At 51.5% G+C, this 20,955-nt stretch overlaps 7 protein-coding genes across 7 annotated transcripts; 2 read left to right on the top strand and 5 right to left on the bottom strand.

The window, feature by feature from the left end:
- Nucleotides 1-207: 207 nt before the first annotated feature.
- BDV17DRAFT_272031 (protein phosphatase 2A regulatory subunit CDC55) lies at nucleotides 208-3,250 on the bottom strand. Its single transcript, XM_073758842.1, has 6 exons — nucleotides 2,559-3,250; nucleotides 2,348-2,388; nucleotides 2,188-2,285; nucleotides 1,483-2,128; nucleotides 849-1,414; nucleotides 208-787 (listed from the first exon to the last, which is right to left on the bottom strand). The coding sequence occupies exons 1-6, from the start codon at nucleotides 2,600-2,602 to the stop codon at nucleotides 764-766; spliced, it is 1,419 nt and encodes a 472-aa protein (XP_073612334.1). The 5' UTR covers nucleotides 2,603-3,250; the 3' UTR covers nucleotides 208-763.
- A 466-nt stretch (nucleotides 3,251-3,716) lies between these two features.
- BDV17DRAFT_183403 (uncharacterized protein) lies at nucleotides 3,717-5,013 on the top strand. Its single transcript, XM_073754981.1, has one exon. The coding sequence runs from the start codon at nucleotides 3,880-3,882 to the stop codon at nucleotides 4,945-4,947; it is 1,068 nt and encodes a 355-aa protein (XP_073612333.1). The 5' UTR covers nucleotides 3,717-3,879; the 3' UTR covers nucleotides 4,948-5,013.
- A 211-nt stretch (nucleotides 5,014-5,224) lies between these two features.
- Nucleotides 5,225-7,426, bottom strand: osm1 (putative fumarate reductase Osm1; the record flags this gene model as incomplete). The annotated part of the gene is made up of 5 exons (XM_073760444.1): nucleotides 5,225-5,322; nucleotides 5,391-6,844; nucleotides 6,905-7,142; nucleotides 7,259-7,327; nucleotides 7,393-7,426. 5 exons carry the CDS (start codon nucleotides 7,424-7,426, stop codon nucleotides 5,225-5,227), a joined length of 1,893 nt encoding a protein of 630 aa, XP_073612332.1.
- A 1,594-nt stretch (nucleotides 7,427-9,020) lies between these two features.
- BDV17DRAFT_183386 (WD40/YVTN/BNR-like repeat-containing protein) lies at nucleotides 9,021-11,845 on the bottom strand. Its single transcript, XM_073754980.1, has one exon. The coding sequence runs from the start codon at nucleotides 11,571-11,573 to the stop codon at nucleotides 9,123-9,125; it is 2,451 nt and encodes an 816-aa protein (XP_073612331.1). The 5' UTR covers nucleotides 11,574-11,845; the 3' UTR covers nucleotides 9,021-9,122.
- A 2,525-nt stretch (nucleotides 11,846-14,370) lies between these two features.
- BDV17DRAFT_272018 (uncharacterized protein) lies at nucleotides 14,371-15,227 on the bottom strand. Its single transcript, XM_073758841.1, has one exon. The coding sequence runs from the start codon at nucleotides 15,085-15,087 to the stop codon at nucleotides 14,746-14,748; it is 342 nt and encodes a 113-aa protein (XP_073612330.1). The 5' UTR covers nucleotides 15,088-15,227; the 3' UTR covers nucleotides 14,371-14,745.
- Nucleotides 15,228-15,457: 230 nt separating this feature from the next.
- Nucleotides 15,458-17,101, bottom strand: BDV17DRAFT_283905 (aldehyde dehydrogenase; the record flags this gene model as incomplete). The annotated part of the gene is made up of 4 exons (XM_073760443.1): nucleotides 15,458-15,602; nucleotides 15,690-16,147; nucleotides 16,198-16,591; nucleotides 16,641-17,101. 4 exons carry the CDS (start codon nucleotides 17,099-17,101, stop codon nucleotides 15,458-15,460), a joined length of 1,458 nt encoding a protein of 485 aa, XP_073612329.1.
- Nucleotides 17,102-19,234: 2,133 nt separating this feature from the next.
- BDV17DRAFT_272014 (uncharacterized protein) lies at nucleotides 19,235-20,947 on the top strand. The gene is made up of 3 exons (XM_073758840.1): nucleotides 19,235-19,511; nucleotides 19,580-19,650; nucleotides 19,707-20,947. The coding sequence occupies exons 1-3, from the start codon at nucleotides 19,325-19,327 to the stop codon at nucleotides 20,493-20,495; spliced, it is 1,047 nt and encodes a 348-aa protein (XP_073612328.1). The 5' UTR covers nucleotides 19,235-19,324; the 3' UTR covers nucleotides 20,496-20,947.
- The last annotated feature ends 8 nt before the right edge of the window (nucleotides 20,948-20,955 follow it).

Raw genomic sequence — 20,955 nt, 5'->3', positions numbered from 1 at the left:
ACCCGGATGGGCTTAGCTTCCATTACCGGAAGTCCGGTTTCTCCGAGCTACCGACCAATGCAATGACGCTGCGGAAGAATCATGGACTGCACTAATCATGATTGGTCAGCGGCCCGGGAATGGAGCCTGAGGTTCTCGACGTCATTGACCTGCCTATCGTGCAACAGCCCCTGCCTGGACGGTGATTTGAATGTCTACAGACTCGGTACACGGAACTGCATAAATTCATTATCTACTCGAGTAACGCTAAGCGGCCACCAATACCAACTCAGCCCCAGTCAATCGATCTTGAATCCTTCTATCTCGTCCGGCTCTAACAAAATCGTGGGAGAGAAGCTTGTCTTCCGATGCGTAGAAGTACTGCTGCAGTGCAGGCACAGCCAGCCAGTAAATACAGGCGTAAAGTAGATAAGCGGAGATGAAAACATTCTGGGCAGCTGCCTGCGTCTTGTTGTTCTATGTGAACCTCCTTGAAAAACGCCCATCTCACCTCCTTGAGATCGTCAAAACCACCAAAGGTGCCTTAAAAGCAATAGCATAATGGGAGCAATATCTCATAGTCAGTATTTAGCAATCGCGCTAATGCAAGGACTTGCAGAGACGCAATCAGACTCCGATAGTGATCGGAACGAGTAAGGAACAAAAAGCATGTTTGAAAATGGGACTGGTGGCTTTCGATTGTAGGGCCCCTTCGATCTGGTCTCTGGTCACCATGTTACGCTGGAGCGCCTTGACACTGCGGCAGTACATCCTCGAAGCCCCTTCAGAGCGCGGAGAAGACGAACAACTAGGATAATTCGTAAGCTTTCTGGAAAGAGAAAGAAGAGGTGATAACCGGCGACACTCACATTGTTTGTGGCAGCAATGGCGATACTGTCCTCGAAAGGATGCCAGCTCATATGCAGAATCTTCTTGTTGAAATCGATCTGGTCTGCGTCGGTCTCCTTCTTCATGCGGCTACCAGGACCAGCAGGACTGCTAGTCCGGGAGTTACTCTTCTTCCCGTTAGCACCCTTGTTCATCGGCGTTGGTACGCCAACCTTCTTTGCCTTGAACGCAGACTTGTCAGCCTGCAGCACAATCTCTGTCTCCTTGGCTGGATCCGTGGGGTAAATCATGAAGTTGTTGTTGTAGCTTCCAGTCATAACATTCTCCGCATCACCGGAGAAGACTACTTCGAACTTATCAAAGATGCTGTCATTTTCGTACGTATCGCATAAGCGGGGTCGCAGGTGTTCGTGAATCGGAATTGTCTTCAGGGGTTGGCGCTCCATGTTGACATCCCAAATCTTAACCGTCAAGTAGTCCCTTGATACAATGTACCGGCCATCGTGAGAGAATCTTACGTCGGAGATTGAAGAGATGATTTCGGAGAAGAAGGAACGAGAAGAGGCATCTTCCTCTTGTTCGAAGACTACATAATAGTACAAAACAGGTTAGTGATGATTGCGGCGAATTGAAGACCAAGGGGAAGAGACGTACGTTTATGGTGTGTGTCGCACAGTGCTCGCTGCCGCATATCTGCAAGCTTGATGGTTCCCTTTGAGCTAGCATACATAAACCAGTTACAGCTCGTAGGATGGAACTCCGCCGCTGTGATGACCTCTGTGAGCTCCTCCATGTTGGCCGGTTTGATATCGACGATGTTGAAGCTCTGATCTTGAATATTCAAGTTCCACAGATTGACCCGCAGATCGTCACTGCTAATGAAGGTCTCCCCGTCACTGTTAACAGAGATACTGTTAATGTGGTATGCATGAGCGTTGGCGTATGTTCGTCTAGGTACAGCAGCAACAACCGTATCGTGATGCGTCATTCGTGGAAGTTTCAGTGCTGAGGCATCTTTGAAAGATACACGTGGCGCCCTGGGTGCCCCTGCGCCGCCGACACCACCAGGAGTAAGTTCTGTAGACAAGTTGTTCTCCGCAACCACTTTCAAAGACTTGTCGAACACCTTCCAGAGCTTGATTGTCTTGTCATTGGTTGAAAGGAGGAAATGCGACGAATTTTGTCGGCGGCACCATTTAATCTTGTTGATCTTCTCTTCAATTTCCAGGGACTTCAAGTAATCGAATTCGGGCTCGTGTGATTGAAATTCGGTATGGAATTTGTACTCGCATGTTTTCTTCTGTTCGAGTTGTTAGCACCATTCAAACAAAGTTTGCGCTTCCTACGCGACATTCATACAGTTTCGTTCCGCTCGAACAGCACCACTCGTCCGCCTTTATCTCCTGTGGCGAGATAGTTTCCGGTATGGTCAAATTCGACGGTAGAAATTATATCAGCTGTAAAACACCAACGTTAGTTTCTGGATCAAAACAACGAGTACCTGAGCATTTAAGCGTACCTTCGGTGATGTCTTCGACGTCGCCCTTATCCCCAAAGCATCTGTGCACGGCCGTCAGCATCCGTTCTGGGAATCAATATTACAGAAACGACGAGACGCGGCAATATCACTGGCAATATTCCAAGCACCAACGCCAACCGTCTCATCGATTCTTCTTAAAAAGCATGTATGCCATATATCATGCTGACGCCGAGGACACAGGAAGACTCACTGTGTGAATTTCCAGGTAGGTGTACCTGGGTCCCTGTCCACCATTTTCTATCAAAGATACCTTCTTTGAACAATCCGTTGACGATGAGGAAGGGAAGTTTCAAAATCCAGAACCTTGGATCTTGAAAGACGGTAGTATAAGCGGGGTTCGTGGGCGGCGGGTCGTGGACAAGACGAGGTCAAAATTTCGTCGTAGATTAGACAGTAACTCGCGAAGGGTGGTGAGCACGAGATGAGTAGATAAATTTAATGGCGAAAAGGCGAGAAGCTCCGACAAGGGCGAGGCTCGAGGTGAGTGAGATAAGGAAGGATTAGAGGGCCTAGGTCGGAGGAAGGAGGTGGGATGGGGTCGCAACGTCGAACAGAACCACGTACGGCTGAGCAGTTTGTTGCAGATTGAGGAGGACAAATGATTGAGAGCTTGGGCTGACAAACGTCAAAGACGAGAGGCTGTCGAAGGAAGGAATAATTTTTTCCTCTTCTGGGGGCCCCTTCGGGTCGTGACGATGTTTGTGACCAGGATTAGCCCGCCGTAGGTAGACGAACGAGTAGCGACAGCAAAAACCACGAACACCAACAGCAGATGAGGGAGCTGTTGATGAGCAGAACGAGGGTGGGCGTTTGTCGGGGGGGATGGGAGGTGGGTGGATGATGACGGAGATGTTGGAATCGTGAAGTGAGGCGGTTTGGAAAGACCCGTTGCGGTGGTGGACGTGGTGGGGAGCAAGCAGTGGTAGTGGCTGCCCGTAAACCCAACCGCCAGAGTGGGCGCTGACATCAACAACCATTGAAGTCACCGCACCTTGCTTGTCTTCGTTGTATCCAGCCTTGGGTCTACAATTATCAATTAGGGTGCACACCGACTTTCGGAAACTCTTCAGGACTATAATACAGCTAGATCTCTTGTCGTGCCCTACGATCTCTCCCGTTCACTGCTCAACTCAGGATCCCGAGCCCGCCGACCGACTTTCTTTGTATGCAGCTTTCATGCCATGATGACTGACAAGCGTAAACTTGGCTGGTGGTGGCCACTCCTTATTTCTTGATTCGAAAGCATCACTTGTCTTTTCAACTAATAGACCATCATATGCTATGGATAGCTCTCGAGTCCTTCACATGCTCTCTCTGGTCCCTTCCTACCCGTTCCGGCTCCTCTGGCCCGAACCATAATGGCTGCCAAAGAACCTGCAAGGCCTGACTATCTTACTACCATTTCATAACCTCACCAGTTCCCAAGTAATCCCAGAGGGATCCCAGACTACCTAGTTCTGCCGCCCTTACAGCTTCCCCTCCAAGCGGTGCCGCATCTGCTACGACCGACCATGTCTGATCACCAGAAGCGGGGTAGTTCTGACGAAAGCACCCCTCCAAACACACAGCACAACAGGCCAGACAGGAACGGTGAGAAAGGGACTCAAGATAATGAATCTATAGTATCGCGCATCCAGAGCTCAGCTTCGGGTCTCGCAAGAAATGCTTTCTTCTCATCTGCTCGCTCTGGAGATACTGCGCACTTGCTGTCGGACAGCAGCGGCAAGGCTGCGCCATCGTCATCCTCATCAGCCTTAGCAGCTGCAGAGCAACATGGGCAAAGCATCGACCCCTCTTCCTCTTCCTCGTCCTCCCGCAATAAAGCCGTCCATGGCTCGGCGGAAACGTTCAGATCACAGCCCACGGCTCAATCGGGGGGATTCGCGCTTCCTGGACTTGCAGAAGATGAATTCCAAAACACATACGGCGGGGATTTATCGGAGACAATTGACTACCCCGACAAGGACAAGGGCAAGGGCAGAAGAATAGACCCAGACACAACTGAGTCTAGGACTGGAAAAACGGCAATACCAGCCTTAACTCCGTCCGACGGCGACGCCGTGGTCTCGATCCTCAACGACCGAACATTCGACCCGGAATTCCCTCCCTCAGCCAACGAGCCCCCAGAATACCCCGAGACCGATCTATCCCAGTTCTCTCCCGACCTTACCCCAGATGAGATCCAGATGATCGAGTCGTTCCGCCGCCAATTACCCGCCGAGTCTCAATCCACAAGGACGCCGCATACGGACATCCCAGCTAAGCCCGGGCTCAACTCCTTCAGCCTCGTCCCCGACATCGACTCGTTTCTGGATACAGTGCATGCTACGCCCGCTGCAGATCCGAGCACGAGCCATGCGACATCGCTCAGGGACGAGGTCTTGACGAGCTTGCCTGGAGCTGCGGAGTGGATCTCAGTAGAGGATAAATACCACAACGAGGTTTGGGGTTTTCTGCAACCTACGCTGGAGGAGGCAGCTAGGGAGATCGAGTCTAAGAAGGAGGGGGGTTCTTCCAGCACGGAAGACGGGCCTGCTGTGAGGCGGTTGAAGATGATTTTGAAGCATATGCAGCATTGATTCCTAGGCTAATCTGAGTCTATACTATACAGCTTTTAGTTGGTAAGTTTATGTATATTGCACCAAGAATACATCTACTAGCAAATCGACTACAATATTCAAACTTAAAACGAGAGGTTCAGAAGATAGATGTAGACTGTATCTTACAGAGAAACATAGCTAGCTAGCGAATATCAAACAAAGACGTGACAGCAAAAATATGACAAGAAAAGGGTATGTATCCAAGAGATCACCATTTGCACGTTTTCTCCTTTCTTCTTTCTTTGGCTATTCATGCTTAATACTCAAGGCTGGGAGTTTGGCCTTTCACTCGGCCGATGACGATATGGGGTGCGTATTTAGGGATGACTTCGTCGTCGTGGAGCATCTCGAATTCTGCAATATTGTTAGTACATATTCTTGGCATATAGTGTAGGATAGAAAGGTCAAGTGAGCTTGCTTACCTTCTGTGGCATCACGCCCCATAAAGTTGAACAGGGCGTTAGCACCACCGGGGTGCTCATCGAGCCAGTTAGTCACGTCGAGAATGATGCCCTTGACGACGATCCACAGGTCCTCCTTCTTATTGTGCTTGGACACCTCCTCCATCGAGTACTCGGTCTCGGGGATGCTGAACTTCTTTGCGGGCTTAGCCGCGGGCTTTGAGGGTTCAGCAGGGGCATCAGCATCAACGGGGCGAGCTGCCGTTGAGGCAGCGGGGGTAGTACCGGTCCAAGCCTGGCTGCCAGCGCCAGCACCGTTCCATTCGACAGAGATCTTGCCAGGTTGAGAGGGGTCGATGTGCAGAGAGATCTGGCTCAGACGTTGCTGGGCGGGGGAAGTGGCTTCGCCGACAATGAGCTTCTGGAAGAGGTGCTGGCTAGCGCTGGCACCGGCGACACGACCGTAGACGACACACCCGAGGAGAGAAGAACCGCCAAGACGGTTGGCACCGTGAACACCACCGGCGAGTTCACCGCAAGCGTACAGGCCTTCAAAGGGCTTGTGCTCGGAGTTAAGGACCTCGGCCTTGTCGTTGATCTCGATACCACCCATGGTGAAGTGCAGCACAGGTTCCATGAGGGCAACGTGGAACTCGTCGTCGACGCTGAAGGGAAGGTTGTGGAAGAACTTCTTGTTCCAGGGGTCCTTCTTCTTGCCCTCGGCGATGGCATTGTAGTCATCGAAAGTCTTCTGCAGCGCAGCTTCACCACAACCAATTTCCTTGGCCAGCTCTTTGCCGCTGATCTTCTTCATCAGACCACGGCCCGAGTAGTGGCGAGTGTGGAAGTCGAGAACCTTAGAAGCCTTGCTGTTGAGGACGAGGCGAATAGGCCACTTGCCCTTCTCCTTCTCCTTCCACATCTGACCAGAGACGTAGTCACGGTGGCCGAGCTCATCAGAGAATCGCTGGCCGTCAGAGTTGAGAAGAAGACCACCCTCACCACGGAGAGCTTCAGCAGCAAGGAACTTGAACTTGGCCTCGGGGTCCTTGGGGTCAACGAGACCGGTGGGGTGGACCTGGACCTTATCCATGTCAATGCCATTGGCACCAATTTCCATCAACATCTTCTGTCCGTCTCCCGTGGCGTGGGTACCGTTGGTACTGGACAGACCGAATGTGTCAGGACGGTGCTGCTTAAGGAGTGATGAGTCGCCAAAGTCAGCAGCATAACCACCGGTAGCCAAAACGACGACGCCGTCCGCCGACTTGGTCTCGCCATCCACCTCGAATGTGACACCGGTAGCAGTGTTACCCTGCTTGTTGACACCAGTAACCCGGGCCTTCTTGATGATCTGGACGCGCTCAGGCTCGGCCTCGGCGATCTCCTCTAGACGCTGCATGAGGGCGTATGTGATGGCCATACCGGGGAATTTGGCATCGTGGCCACGGTGCGTTCGGGGCTGGGAGTGACCACTTCATAAATCAGCATGAGTCGAACGCAGTCGTTTGAACTTATATGGACTCAAAACTTACCCGAGGCGAGATACTAATGTGAGATCGAGGTTGAAGACATCCTGCAGCCATTCGACGGCAGAAGCGGACTGGTATGTGAGGACTTTGATGAGATCGGGACGAGCCTTGTCTCTGGCTGATTTCAGGGTGTCATCGTAGAATTGCTTTACGCTGTCTTGAATACCGAGATCGACCTGAGTACGAGTGAGGGCACCGTTGATACCAGAAGTGGCTTTTGTGGAGTTGCCACCAAAGAAGGCTGGGAAAGGTTAGCCTCGGCTCATCGCCACGGGCATGTTCCTGAAGACGAGGACTTTTGCCCGAGGCTGTCGCGCCTGACTGAAATCTGGGAAAGTAGCAACTCTAGCGACGTACCTTGCTTGTCAAGAACAAGAACATTTCCACCGTTCAGGTAGACAGTGTGGGCGGCGCTGAGACCGGACACTGTAAGGCGAGCAATGGTCAGCAGGTGTGGGGATCAACTGGGGGAACAAGGGGAGACAACTCACATCCACCGCCGACGACAATTACTCTGGGGGCCATGATGAGAATGTGAAGTTAAGATGGGAAAAAATGAAGGAGAGGAGTAAGGAGAAAGGCGGGAGAATTGAGGGAAAAAGAGGAACTTAAGAGCAGCAGACCGTTCAGAAGCCGACGGGGGAGAAGTCGCTTTTCGGCCGAGGCTCACTCGCGGCCTTCTTCACGGTACGGTCAACCTCTCCGACCGACACTGTGTGCTGCATTAGTTAAGCGCTTGCTGTACGAGTAGGTACATTAGTATATTTAATTGATGTACATGTAGTAATTCTCCTCTATAATTTGATTCTTCTAGTAGTAGTTCTGCTTTGTATGGTAGATCCTAAGTTCCTACATAGTTATGCTTCCCGCGGGAGAACAGTATGGGGAAGCTCAAGAGTCCGGGGTGGTGAGTGGGCTTCCTTAGTAAAATGCATTTGCCGCATGCTGGTTTGTCCGTCCAACAACTTCATCAAGACCCCATCTTCATGGATTCTACTCCGTACACTTGACTTTCGAACATGGGAGGATCCTGTCAATCAACCTCTGGATCATCATTTATGATTTCACATGCTCTCATCGACTGGGCGAATCCCCCCTTGAGAAGGCCATCCGTGATGACATCCTCAACTTTCACATGCAAAACTGGAGCCAACCAAAAGCTTAAGCCCAAGGGCACGTCGACCTCTCTGCTCAGCCCGCGCATCTTCAGCAGGACACTGCAGGTAATTTCGGTTCACTCCATTGGATCAAATCTGACAACATCTTGAGTGCTAATCCCAAGTGTTGCTAGACTAGCTCTTGTTTGTTGAGCGGCATCCACCTGGTCTTTAAACCAGTACCGAATCTACCGAGCGGCCTGCGACGGACTATTAGCGATTAATAGATCTTCAACACAAGAGTGCCGCTTGCTCACTCGTTTATCCTCATTCCTTACCACTTTACTGCTCTTGCTCGCTCCAGCACCAATTGGGTAGTACCTCGGACCGAGCATCAAATGCCTAGCGGCCTACGGGTACGCACTGAAGCTGGGACAGGTAACCCCATGCTGCACAATGCCACTCAGACGTTGAATTGCATACTGGGCGCATCATTTCGCGCTGGACAAGATCTCATCGCCTCCAACACAAGCTCTCACCTCAACAGTCCAGACACGCAAGGGTCGTCGGCAATTGATCACGTGTACTGTCGGCTATCCATGACACCCATGACGTCGCCACTTTAAACGACCTTGTCCACCTGACTTTCTACCCGATCAAGAAGGTTCAATTGCCGGCTCTCACGACAATCAAGACAGTGCAAGAAACATGCATGCGCAGAATACAGATTCTGGGTCCGAAATTTCAGCGTCGGACACCACCCCGACAAGAGTGAGTTGTCAAATGTCTCTAGCGTCTAATACCGTCTCGGTGTTCTTTTTCCCGAGCCTCGACCTAGCTCGTGACGCAACACTGAACAACTCAGGTCGGGAGAATGCCGGCCGCCACTTTTTGATGAAATCGGCATGCGCTTCACCGTGAGAATTCTTCCAGCTTTATGCGACTAAAAAACATTACAATGGGAAACCGACGCCTGCCCACTTGTTGACTCGGGCTATCTGCAACCAACAGCGGCAGCAGACGCGGGAGATAGTACGAAAGATGGCCCGAAGGCTCTCGGTTCCAGAATGTGTTTGACCGGTCCACATCATGCCATTGAAGCACTCTACTGTGATGACTCACACTCAATCCTGTCTCTTTCCCTGGTCGATATCAGCATAGATGATACCGCGGCCGCCTGTGCCCAGGTAAACACGTCCATACACGCGAGGATCGCCCTGGATCATTCCAACTCCACCATACTGATGTTTCGCGTCGGTGACTTGCACCCAAGTCTTTCCATTATCGTCGGATCGATACACTCCATCTTGACTCAGGGGTCCGTCGTCTGCAGTCCTCCCGACAATGAAAAGCGCCGGTCCTGAGAAGCTATGCGCACCGGCACCGATAGTCAGATGCCTTGCCGCCACACCTTGTCCTGTGATCTTGACCCATTTCCTGCCAAAATTGCGGGTATGGTAAACTCCAAGATCGCCAAGTGCGATCCAGATCTCACCTGCTCGATTGAAGTTTGCGATTGGAATGGCACCTGGATACGTCGGCAGCCCGATGTCTTTGGCATCGAAACCACGGTATGAGAGGCCGCCATCTCTACTCAGATACCACTTTCCGTCCGTGAAGGAATAGAAGGTCCTCGGTTGGACTCTATCAGCGCTGATATTCGGGGTCTGGACATTTAGACCGGTTGGGGATATCCAAGACTGCCCTAGGTCATTTGTGGCGTACGGGCCGGATTCATTCGTGCGCGGCGTGATTGCCTGCAGGGTTGACCAGTACGTTGTCATCGCGGAGGACCAAACAATATGCTTTCCTGACGCGTCAATGGCTATGACTCCCGGATTTGGGGTACCAATCTCTATGCCTGGGATACAGGTGGCAAATTTTGTCCAAGAACTGCCACCGTCTGCTGAGTACGCCGCGAGCCCGCAGCCGTCAGTGTAATTGTGCCCACAAGGACCGGCACGTATAATAGAGCCTGGCTTTTGACCGGCCCAGTCGAGAGCATTCAAGTTCGAGAACACGGGTAGATCGAACATTGGCTGAGGGACGTCGAGATCGTCGTATCGGTATCCGTTGATATCACCCAGTCCTGTCAGGAGGTGTGAACTTCCGCCGTTAGGGCTGGCCATCGCCAGCGCAACAGACTCCTCGATTCCCTGGGCTTGGATGTACCAATCAGGAGACTGGCTTTTATCCACATTCGACAAGCTATCGGTTGCCCAGATGGTAGCCCCAGTGCCGTACAAGAGGTGATCGGAATCGCTTGGGTCGATAAGAACGGCCGTCATCCACCATCCAAACTTTGTCAGCCCGCGAATAGGAGACGGGGCACCATATCCACCCCATTGGGGGCCCCAGTTGAAGCTCAGCCAAGGAATAGCGGTGCCGTCCTTGAATGCAGCATCCTCAATGGGATGACCCCAATATCCTCCCGAACCCTCTGGCGTTGAGAGCTGAGACACATCCCTCCAAGATCTCCCGCCGTCATGCGAGAGATAAATACTATCCAACGCCGGCCCAGGATCCCGATCAAGAGAAACAACCACAAGCGTCTCTGGGTCTTTCAAGTCGACGCTGATACCGCAGAACCCTCCCGCTGGGAACGTCTGGTTTGTAAACGGCACCGGCTCTGTATTCCCAGCACCGGGCGTGATATTGACCCAATCACCCGAGTCCGACGTTGTGTTGTACACATAGACCCCGCCATAGGTCGCACCGTACGGACCCGGCGCATCAGCATAGGTGACGTACAGCGCGCCGTTTTCCGCGAGAACGCCCTTCATCGGCACCGGCCCGCTACTCTGCGGCTGTGCTTCATCGGGGAAGACGAGAACACCATCATCCCACTCCAAGGGCTGCCCAGGCACAGCATCCCACGTTTCTCCAGAATCCTCCGTAACATAAATTCCCCCAGGAGCACCAACACCCACATAAACCGTCCCCTCATTCTTGTGATCAAAAAGCACAAAATAAATTCCCAGCCCGTCCTCTCCCCTGTTCGGAAAACTCGTAACATTGCCCCAGCTCTTCGCCCCATCCGTACTTCTCACAAGCCCATCCCCCCTTGTCCCCATCCACAACTCCCCCGCCCGAAACGGATTAACCGCAAGTCGCTCCCCGTTATTCCTCCCCAGCTCATTCGCACCCATCCGAAACGGCGCCGGATAAACCTCAAAATTCTCCCCTCTATCTCGCGAGACAAAAAACGCACTGTTCTCCGAAGCCAAGTACCGTCCCTGCGCGAGGTACAGCGCGTCCGGATCGTGCGGGTCGAGCGCAATACTCTCTGTCCCGAGAAGGTTCTCGTCCGTGGCGGTGATGAAGTCGTTCAGCGGGATCCATTTTTGACTTTGCGCATCCCAACGGTACGAACCGCCTATATCGGTGCGCACGTAGAGGAGGTCGGACTCCCAGGGGTGTCCGATTATACCGGTGATGTAGCCGCCGCCGGAGACGGCGACGGGGTTGAATGTGTAGGGGCAGGAGGTTGTTTCCGCGGAGGTTACGGGGAGGTGCAAGGTGAGTGGGAGGGTTAGGGCTGCGAGGGCGCCCGGGCCGAGGAGGGATACTTTCATCTCGAACTTTTCTCTTTCTCTCCGATATACTCTAGATAGATGTGCAGAGGGATAGCGGACAGCTACTTGAATCTTACATAGACATGAGGGAATCAGACCATAATGTATGAGACACTAATCCTCTCGATGCGGAGCGGAACCCAGCCCGTTCCTCCTCTGTCCATAACTTCTCCTCTTGAATGCTTGACTAGCAAGTAGCCTAGGAACCGTAGCTAGGGATCCTTTAATGGATCCCAGACTAGACCTTTCCGCCGGAGAAGAGCTCAATGCGGGGAAGGGCATCTGTACGCTCGAGGTTATTGGTGGTAAATATCTAACCCGCATACTGTCTACCGATCTGGGCCTCGGAGATCTTGAAATATACTATTACTACGATCGAGACTATAGAATGAAAGTGAATATGGAATTATTGGGACGGGCTGTGTATTAGAGAGGAGATGGGTTTACGAACTAAGAGTTATAATTAATAATAAACCCTAGGTAAAATAAGATCCTTTGTCTTTTGTGTAGTAGACTATTTTCTAGGTAAGTATTTCTAGAAGTATACATAGAGCGCCCAGGTCCAAGACTCTACTAATACGCCCTGGTACTGCGGAAAGGTAGGTAGGTTCCTGTTTACTTCTGTACATGATCTGAGAGCTGCACGGTAGTGCAAGTGCGTGCTATAAGCCAAGACAGACGACAACCTCGGGTGACAACACAATACATTACCCAACAGCGTTCACTAACTAACAAGGCAGAGCCATCACGCGCCCCGCATCCATGCATCACAAACGTGGCCGCCTGCTCTATAGCATCCTCCTGCTCATCCAGAAACCCGAGAAAATTAGCCCCGAGAAAAGTATCGTGTGGCGCGTTCGCAATCTCTATCAGTTCAACCTGGCACCCTTCCCGCTCCAAATTCCGCGCAAGCTCCCAGTGAGTGTCATACAAGATCTCGGCCGTGCTTGTTTGAAAGAATATCGGGACCTCCGTGAGGAGCCCCAGCTCTCTCCCCAGCGGACTGATATACGAATATAGACTATGATCCGCAGTCCCAGCCATCAGGTACGTAGGAGCGAACGCCTCGGTCACCCAAGTCCCCAAATATAAAGTATGTGCCAATATTCCGGTGACTGTCCATTTGGCTTCCTGGGACGCTGAGGTCAACCCAGGGGCCCCAGAGGGGGAACTTGGAAGGATGACGGGTGAAGAGTGTACCCAGCTGGAAATGTGGTGTTATTGAATTTGGGGTCGGCGGTTGAAGGCCCCTTTATCAGCCCCCAGTAACAAAGAAGAGCACTTGGCTGACACGGAAGCTGGGATGCCGTCAAAACAGTGGCGAGCTCCATGGACGTCCAATCCATAGAAGTCGATGAAGAAAGAGTGGTGTTTGTCGCCGGATGATCAGATCTCAAATGTGGTATAGGCAGGGCCCACGCTTGCAAAAGGAAAAGGATAATATGTTCCAATAGCCTGGTCGTGCTTATGTATAGTCAAGTGGAATCATTGCGTACACGTATAAGGGCGCTGGAAGGAATGTTGAGCTGACCCCGGGGCCGGCGCTCGATAGCATCCATGTATCTCGCGCATAGTACGGTTTTGGTGTGACCTAGGTCAGAGGCAGTTTCATGAGAAGAGGGTGGTTGATGGGGTCTGGATCTGGGAGGTCTTGAAGTTTACTATGGTTCAGGCAGACCGCACTGTAGTATGCCGGTGAGTATGGTAAGGAAAATTGAGACAGGTACTAAAGAGATGGGCTGTGGAAACAGAAAGCTGTACATTATTATAAGTTAGGAATAACAATTCCTTATCTATCTCATGGTAGATAATTTTATTTTATGGGTATCTCTGCATAGATTAGGTGCAGCGCTCAGCACATAGACAATGGTCTAACAGTCCCATAAACCTCACCTAGTAATCACTCAAATGTCGTACTCCGTACTCCAAATCCCATTAGCGGAATATCAATTCAGTGAAGCAATTTAGCCCCAGCACGGATGATAAAAGATAAGTTCGTCCCGCCCTGTTCATACCATATAAACTCCATGCAGTTCCTCGACAGTGGAAAGTGACAGACAGAGCAAGACAAAAAGCATAAGCAAGCCCTAAAGAGTAATCTCAATGCAGCCATAGACCGCCTGACATGGGCAAGATTCGCCGCGCCTGCTGTTGCCTCTGCTGCTCCCGCTGCTCAAGCATGCGCTTAATACCTCCCCACCCTGCCCTAGCTATCATATACCCTGCTGTACGACCCTGCCGATCCGCAATATCAACACTGGCACCGTGCTCAACAAGAACACTCACAGTTCCACGATGATTCATGCTAATGGCATAGTGGAGCGGAGTATGGCCCGCCCCGTCTACCGCGTTGAGATCTGCGCCGCGCTGGACGAGGAGCAGGGCCATGTCTGCATCAAGGCAGAAGGAGGCATGGTGGAGTACTTATCGCGAGGATCTATCGCGCAGGTTCACGTCTTCCCCGCGGTAGAGGAGCAGTCTGGCCAGTTCTAGGTCCTGGATTATGACTGCTTGGATGAGAGGCGATCTTCCACGAGAGTCGAGGGAGTTGACCTGCGCGCCGCGCTGGAGTAGGCACTCTGTAAGACGGAAATCTCTTGCGGACACCGCATAGTGAATGGGCTTTCTGTTTCTGTGGCCGTTGGCTTCGAGGTCTGCGCCCCAGTCTATTAGGAGGTGGGCTATGTCGGCTGGGGAGGAGCGGGGACGGCACCGTTCAGTGCTTTTGTAGCGTCCACAGAAAGAAAATACAGGACCGATCCGTCGGGCCAGACGCAGTTCACGAACTCGTGATGATGAAACAAAGTGCAGTTTAGCGACGGCTCTACCTCGGGAAACACTCCAGGAGAGCCGGTGAATTCATGTCGATGGCGGTAGAGGAACTTCATCCCGGGGACGTTAGGACAGGCCAGAACATAGCGGAATATCTTAGGACCAGCGCACGCGGGTATAGTGAGTGTTGTCTCGTGATAAAGAAACCTGGCGACACGATTTTACTCCAAAGCCATCGTGCCATTGAATGCGCTCAGAAGATCTGTGGTTTCAGATGGTGTGCATATTGTCCGGTCTGTATTTGGCGTGTCGATGGCATGGCCCTGACAGTTGCTGGAGCGTGAGAGTGTCCCCGATGTTGGGTTCTCCATCAAATGAGGCCGAATCGCAAGAAGTCGTTTCACAATACGGAGATGACCACAAAAGCCGGCGTGCACAAGCCGGCGTGCAGAAAGGGATGTTGTAGCATGCGATGTTGTGGATGTTTCTCCTCATCAGTGATAAATCCTGAGAACCATGGATCAGCACCTCCTTTGAGAAGGATGTCAAGGGCTTTCTCGTTTCCCAATTCTACCGCTATGCGCAGCGCTGCGGTGCCCATGATGATCTTGTTGTAGGGTATGAGTTTCTTTAAAGCAGACATGTTGCCCTTCTTCACAGCCCAGATCATGGCATGACCTTGATCTTCGAAATCAAGGGCAGCTGAGCGTTTGTACAGACTGCGGGTCACTAACTTGTTCATCCAACTTGAGGCCTGCGAAACTTGTTCAGTGAGGGAGTGGGTAGGTGTGCGGCATCCTCAAGAATAATATCGTTTGGTAGAAGCTTTAGATCAATCATTGTGGTTTGGAAGAAATTCCAACAAAGTGATGAGGTGTACGTAATTTTTGAGGTTGCAGAAAAATGGAACGTGGATATAGGATTTGAACAATGATGGCCTGAAAGAGAAAATTGGGGCTAAACAGATAGTGATACTGCATCTTGAATATTGTAGTGAATAGCAGAGTGTGAGATTCATCTCAGTGAAAGTCGATTCACTGCTTCGGGGTCTCAAAGAATGAAACAAGATCTTCATTAGAGATTCGTGAAATTTCTTACTGAATAGGCCACTATTAGTCCATCCAAGTCACGCTCTTCGTCACTAGGAATTCTTCGAGACCGGCAGATGCATTGAAGCGTCCCCAGCCACTGTTCTTGACGCCCCCATGTGGCAGAACTGGCTCATCGTGAATGGTCATGCTGTTGATATGCACGGCTCTGTTTGAAAATCAATAAGCATAATGTAGGGAATAGACTTTTATATCATTGAAGAGCAGGATTGAGGGTTGGAGAGATTTGACGTACCCAGACTGAATCTTCCTCGCCATGGCCAACCCTTTGCGCAGATCCTCGGTGAACACAGCTGCAGACAACCCATATCCACTGCTGTTGGCGAGTCTGATGGCGTCTTCGTCGCTGTCAACCACCATACATGCTGCCAGCGAAGCGAAAGCTTCGTCCTGCCATACGGCCATGTCCTCCTTGACTCCCCCGAGGAGAACGGGTGGCATACGGACCCCAGAGTTTTGCTTTGTGGCATCAGCCTCTGTAGCTGAGGCCCCATGAATGAAATGAGCGCCCGCCTCGAGGGCACTTTCAATTAAGCGCTGCACACGCGCCTTGGACGCAACGTTCACTAGAGTTGGAGGCTCAGATGAGGGGTCGGACATTGTTTGCAAGCCACTCTTGAGAGCTTCAACGAATGCCGGTGCAATGTCTGAGTGCACGAGTATTCGGTCTGTAGCCATGCAAATTTGACCCGACTGCGAGGCGTTAGTCAGAAACTTTATCGTAGGATGCTGATTTCACCTACGTTCAAATAAGCACCGGCTATCACAGATTTGACCGCAGTCTCGATATTTGCGTCTGCGCAGACAATAGAGCTGTTCTTTCCTCCTAGCTCCATCAAGCAAGGCTTGAGGTTCTGCCCGCATACACGGGCAATCTTGCGGCCTACTGCCGTGCTTCCGGTGAAGTTGATTTTCTTCACCGCTGGGTGTTGGATCATAGCATTGACAACTTCAGCTGCATCTTGGGGGCGGCATGCTACTAGGTTGAGACACCCGTCTGGCAGCCCTGCGTCTTGAAAGGCGCGGGTCAGTGCCCAGTAGGAGCAAGGCGTGAGCTCAGATGACTTGAGGATTGTAGTATTGCCAGCAGCCAAGGCACAGGCAGCAGACCGGACACCGAAAACGTACGGCGCGTTCCTACACAGTCAGTGCGAATTCAATGCCATTCTGGGGTAGGAGACCATACCATGGCACGAGGCCCAAGATAACGCCCATGGGCTCCTTGTAGATAATCGCGCTTTGCCCTTCTGCCTCTACGACGGGCACGCTCCCACAAATAGACGTAATGCGGCTTGCAACCTCCCTCAGCATGCGGATCGCCAGGGGAACAACGAAGAACTGCGACGCGCCTGCATCTGCTCCCATTTCTGTTCGCATGAATTCCGCATTTTTCTCAAGTCTAGCGTCGAGAAGGTCCGCCGCTTTCAGCAGGATATCTCGTCGAACAGTAGGCTTAGTCTGCGACCATGCTGGGAAGGCTGTTTCAGCTGCCTCGACTGCACGAATGGCGTCTTGGGGTGACGCAGATGCCGCAGCCCAGCAGGGTGAGTTTGTGTATGGACTGATTACATCGAACGTAGACGAAGTGAGCTCTTCCTTGCCGTTGATAACCAGGGGGATTACCGAAGGAGGGGTCGGTGCTGCCATGGTGAGGAGGAATTGAGATGAACGACGCTTTACCGGGTCAATGAATGCAAAGGTCGATGCTAGCACTGCAATGAAGCGCAGTCAACGCTGTCAACAGTTGCTCCACAAGTCCTGAGGAAAGTCAAGATATGACCGATGGAGGTCCTTTGCGTACGATCTGGTTGAAGGAGTTCGTAGCTGAGGGGTCCTCTCAGGTCCAGCGCTTACTGTTGCTGGCCCTCGGTCTTCAGCGTTATACGGAGTAGACTATTATTATTTAACGTTCATATTATTACCCAATAAGCAACACACGAGGCCGCCGACGCGCAGGAACGTGGAGCGGATCACGCTCGGCTGTACGGTATGCGGTAAAAGCGGGGGACAATAGTCTTGTGGGCCAATTTCGATGGCGGATGGATTGAAGACTAGGGTCCACTAATGACTTGCCGCGCGAAGTTGTAACAAGAAAGGGGCCTTTGGAATTTGCATTGTCTACTACTGAGGTATGATAGTAGCATGCACAGTGACGTCCTGATAATTCGGTGGCATGCCGCCTTCGAGGTGAACGTTGTCATCTGCGACAATTCGCGAACTGGGGTTGTTCCAGGATTGTCAACGGAGTATGCTCGCCAGTCTAAAATCCCTAAAGAGCCTACCCCGATGTCAGAGGTCCACTTCTGGGCCGAACAGAGAAAGTGCAAGAGTCAAAATCCATCGTCTCTTAACTTTCTGGGTATAATACCTGATGATCATTCCCCTCGGTTAAACTGATTCACTCCAGGAACCACTGAGAGGACTGGTTTGCTAGCAATCTTCATGCAACGGGACAAAGTATCAAATGAGGTCCTTGACAGAGGAGAAAGAGAGAAAGAGAGAAGGAGCAAACGGCAGAAGTTCCAGCAAAGGGCCGATCTTCCATCCGCAACAACCACACACCACTTACCATGTCTCCTGCCACATGGCACAAAGGGTCCTTGCACGCAGCACAACCACCATACTGGACCAGATAGCCCGCAGATCACGTCCAGCTGTTACAGTTCAATAAACATGAATACTCCGTCGAATACCGAGTCAAGCGAGCGGCAAGTCCCTCCCGGGTTCGTCGGCTGCTATCATCCCGGCCTAGCCGACTCTTGACTCTCGACTCTCGACTCTTGACATCCTCAGGCGTTGAAGAGGTCTTGGAGAAACTCAGCTGGCAACCGCACTGCTTGTGGCTTACGGAACCTGTTCGCACTTCCAAGGTTGCGGTTCTTGAGCTGTCCGCCATTCAGTGTCTCTCATCGGATCCGCCAGTACCCGCTCCAGTCTGGGATATCGAGATTGTTTCCCAACCACAAATTTAGAATCTGAGACAAGGCTTAAACTTTCATTCGCCTCGAACATGCTCTGGGCATGTTGACAAGCAAAAGGCGAACTCAAGGTATAGAAGTGCCCAACGAATTCCAAATTTGGGACCATATCTAATAGTCGTGCACTCAGGCTTCAGGCATTATTGAGCATTGATTGATAAGATCGTCGCTTCTTGCCACGAGGCGCGGAAACCTTACTCAGAGCAGTTGCTTGTTTGGATCGTGGTTCATGGAGCAATATATCGAACGGGGATAGTGTGGCCGATCTTCGCTTGACAGGCATGTCAGTTATGGGATCCACCGGACAATAATGAATGACGACGCTCCAATAAATTTGTGTTATGAGGCCCAATAATGTCTCCTCTAGTCGGCGATTCGTGCTCTCAAACTCATGTCCCGCCCGAAAGCAGGAAGTAGTGGGCATCGCTTAAGCACATGATTCACCTTGACAAACTCTGGCGACCAATGATGGACCTATACACTATAGCCTTCCATTGCCCGCCCGTCCCGCTCACAGAAAGTTCAGCTATAGGAAAGGGATCTTCGATAGGCTCGTGGTAGGTTGTCGGTGACCTCGGGGTGGCTGACTGACTCTGCCAGTCTGGAGAACTGTAGGTTTCATCATTCTGGAGCAGATGTGGTACATATCCATGCGGTAGCATCCACCCTTTCTCGAACCCCTCCTCTTCTTCCCAAGATTTCATCTTCCTCCAGGCAAGACATTCCTTCATACTATCCAGTCTGGTGCTTGTTCACTCTGGGAAGAGACCCAGTCCGTTCCTTTCTATACCGCCTGTTCGATGAAGTCTACATCTTACGACAGTCCGCTCTTTTCATGATCAACAATCTTCGTCGTCTTCCTGAAGTCATTATCTGCTGCTAAAGTCCGATAATGGCTCTTACAAGGCGAGGTGCTGATATGATAGCAACTGTGGCCGTGCTGGTCGGGTTGTCCATCATAGCCGTTCTCCTCCGAGCCTTTGCTCGATACAGGAGAAGAGTCCGTTTTGGTTGGGATGACTATCTTTGTTTTCTGTCTGCAATTCTGCTACTCGCAATGCTGGTTGAGCTCATCTTGTGTAAATCTCCAACAATCCGCACTACTGCAAATTTCGAGAACAGTTACTGATCTCACTCATCCGTACAGGGGTTGTTATTGGAGGCAATGGCTCTCACCAGGTAGACTTGGGCGAGCAAACAATCCAGAATTTCTACAAGGTATAAACATAGATCCCAATTTTTTAACTGACAATGCCGCTGACTCGGCTCTTCAGATCTTTCTTGCAAACCAATTCACATACTTCGTCCTCAGCCCAGCCATCAAGATTTCCATTGTCTGCTTTTACCGCCGTGTCTTCACGATCAAGCCCTTCCAATGGGCCACGTTCGGCATCAACATCCTAATTGCCGCCTGGGGAATCGCCATATTCCTCGCTTGCGCCCTCCAATGCCGTCCTCTAAGAGCCTATTGGGACCACAGCGTAAATGGCTCCTGCTTCGACGGCACCAAATTCATCATCGTCAACCAGGTATTTAACGTGATCATGGACTTTGCCATCCTCGCTCTTCCCATACCCATGATTTGGAACCTCCAGCGCGCCTGGCAGGATAAGCTCGCGCTAAACGGGGTTTTCGCACTCGGTGGTTTCGTTTGCTTCGCCTCCATCTACCGCATCGTCGTACTCTTCTGGATCAATCCCGCCGACACCACATACACCGTCTACCAGGCAACACTGTGGACGCACATCGAACCGTCCATTGGCCTTATTTGCTCCTGCCTCCCTGTCATCCGCGGTCTGTTCCCGAAATTAAACTTGACGGGAAGTCGCAATAGGACGAACGGACCCTTGTACTATATTAAGACGGATATCACAGGTTCCCATTTTGCCCCGTCAAGTGCTAGATCTCCCGCATCAGAGTTCTTCAAACTTGAGGACAAGTCTGTGTCGAGATCCACTACCGAGAACACTCCTCCCAGTCCGGCCCCCCCTCTAGACATAGAAGTCCGCACGGACATTGCCATTGTGCAGAACAGTGCTGCTTCCATCCGCTCGCACACTTGAGCCTAGGCCACCACACTTCCTTCTTTTTCCGACCCTCAACTTTTCATTCTACAAGGTCCTCCGGCGTTTAGACTCAATCTGTGTCAGTCGACCGACCAACGCACACACAATTGTCTCGTTGGGACGACCTTGCCCTCTCCGCGGCTGAACGGATTCAATACCGCTACATCCACACTGCACACAACTTGGCGCCTACAACCAGAGAGCCCGGTTCCACTAGCCAAAGCACACTTTGTTTCAAGGCGCTCCACTTCCAAGCAGGACCAGCGGTTTGGCTATCACTGCTCTGGAAAAGCATGGATGCGTGGGTCTTCCAGCGACTGTGGCCGGACGCTGCTTGCCCGTTTGTCTGTTTCTGGCTATTTCATCAGGGTGCTCCTTTTACCTCTTCCCGTTATTCACGATCGTTATGGAGTTTGTATGGAGTACGATCTTTCATGCTCTTATTTCAGTGTCATAA

Source organism: Aspergillus undulatus (genome assembly GCF_047715775.1).
Source record: "Aspergillus undulatus strain CBS 261.88 unplaced genomic scaffold BDV17scaffold_53, whole genome shotgun sequence".
Taxonomy (NCBI): Eukaryota; Fungi; Ascomycota; class Eurotiomycetes; order Eurotiales; family Aspergillaceae; genus Aspergillus; species Aspergillus undulatus.
Note: the sequence above shows the minus strand (reverse complement) of the source record. Positions and strands in the feature narration are given on the sequence as shown.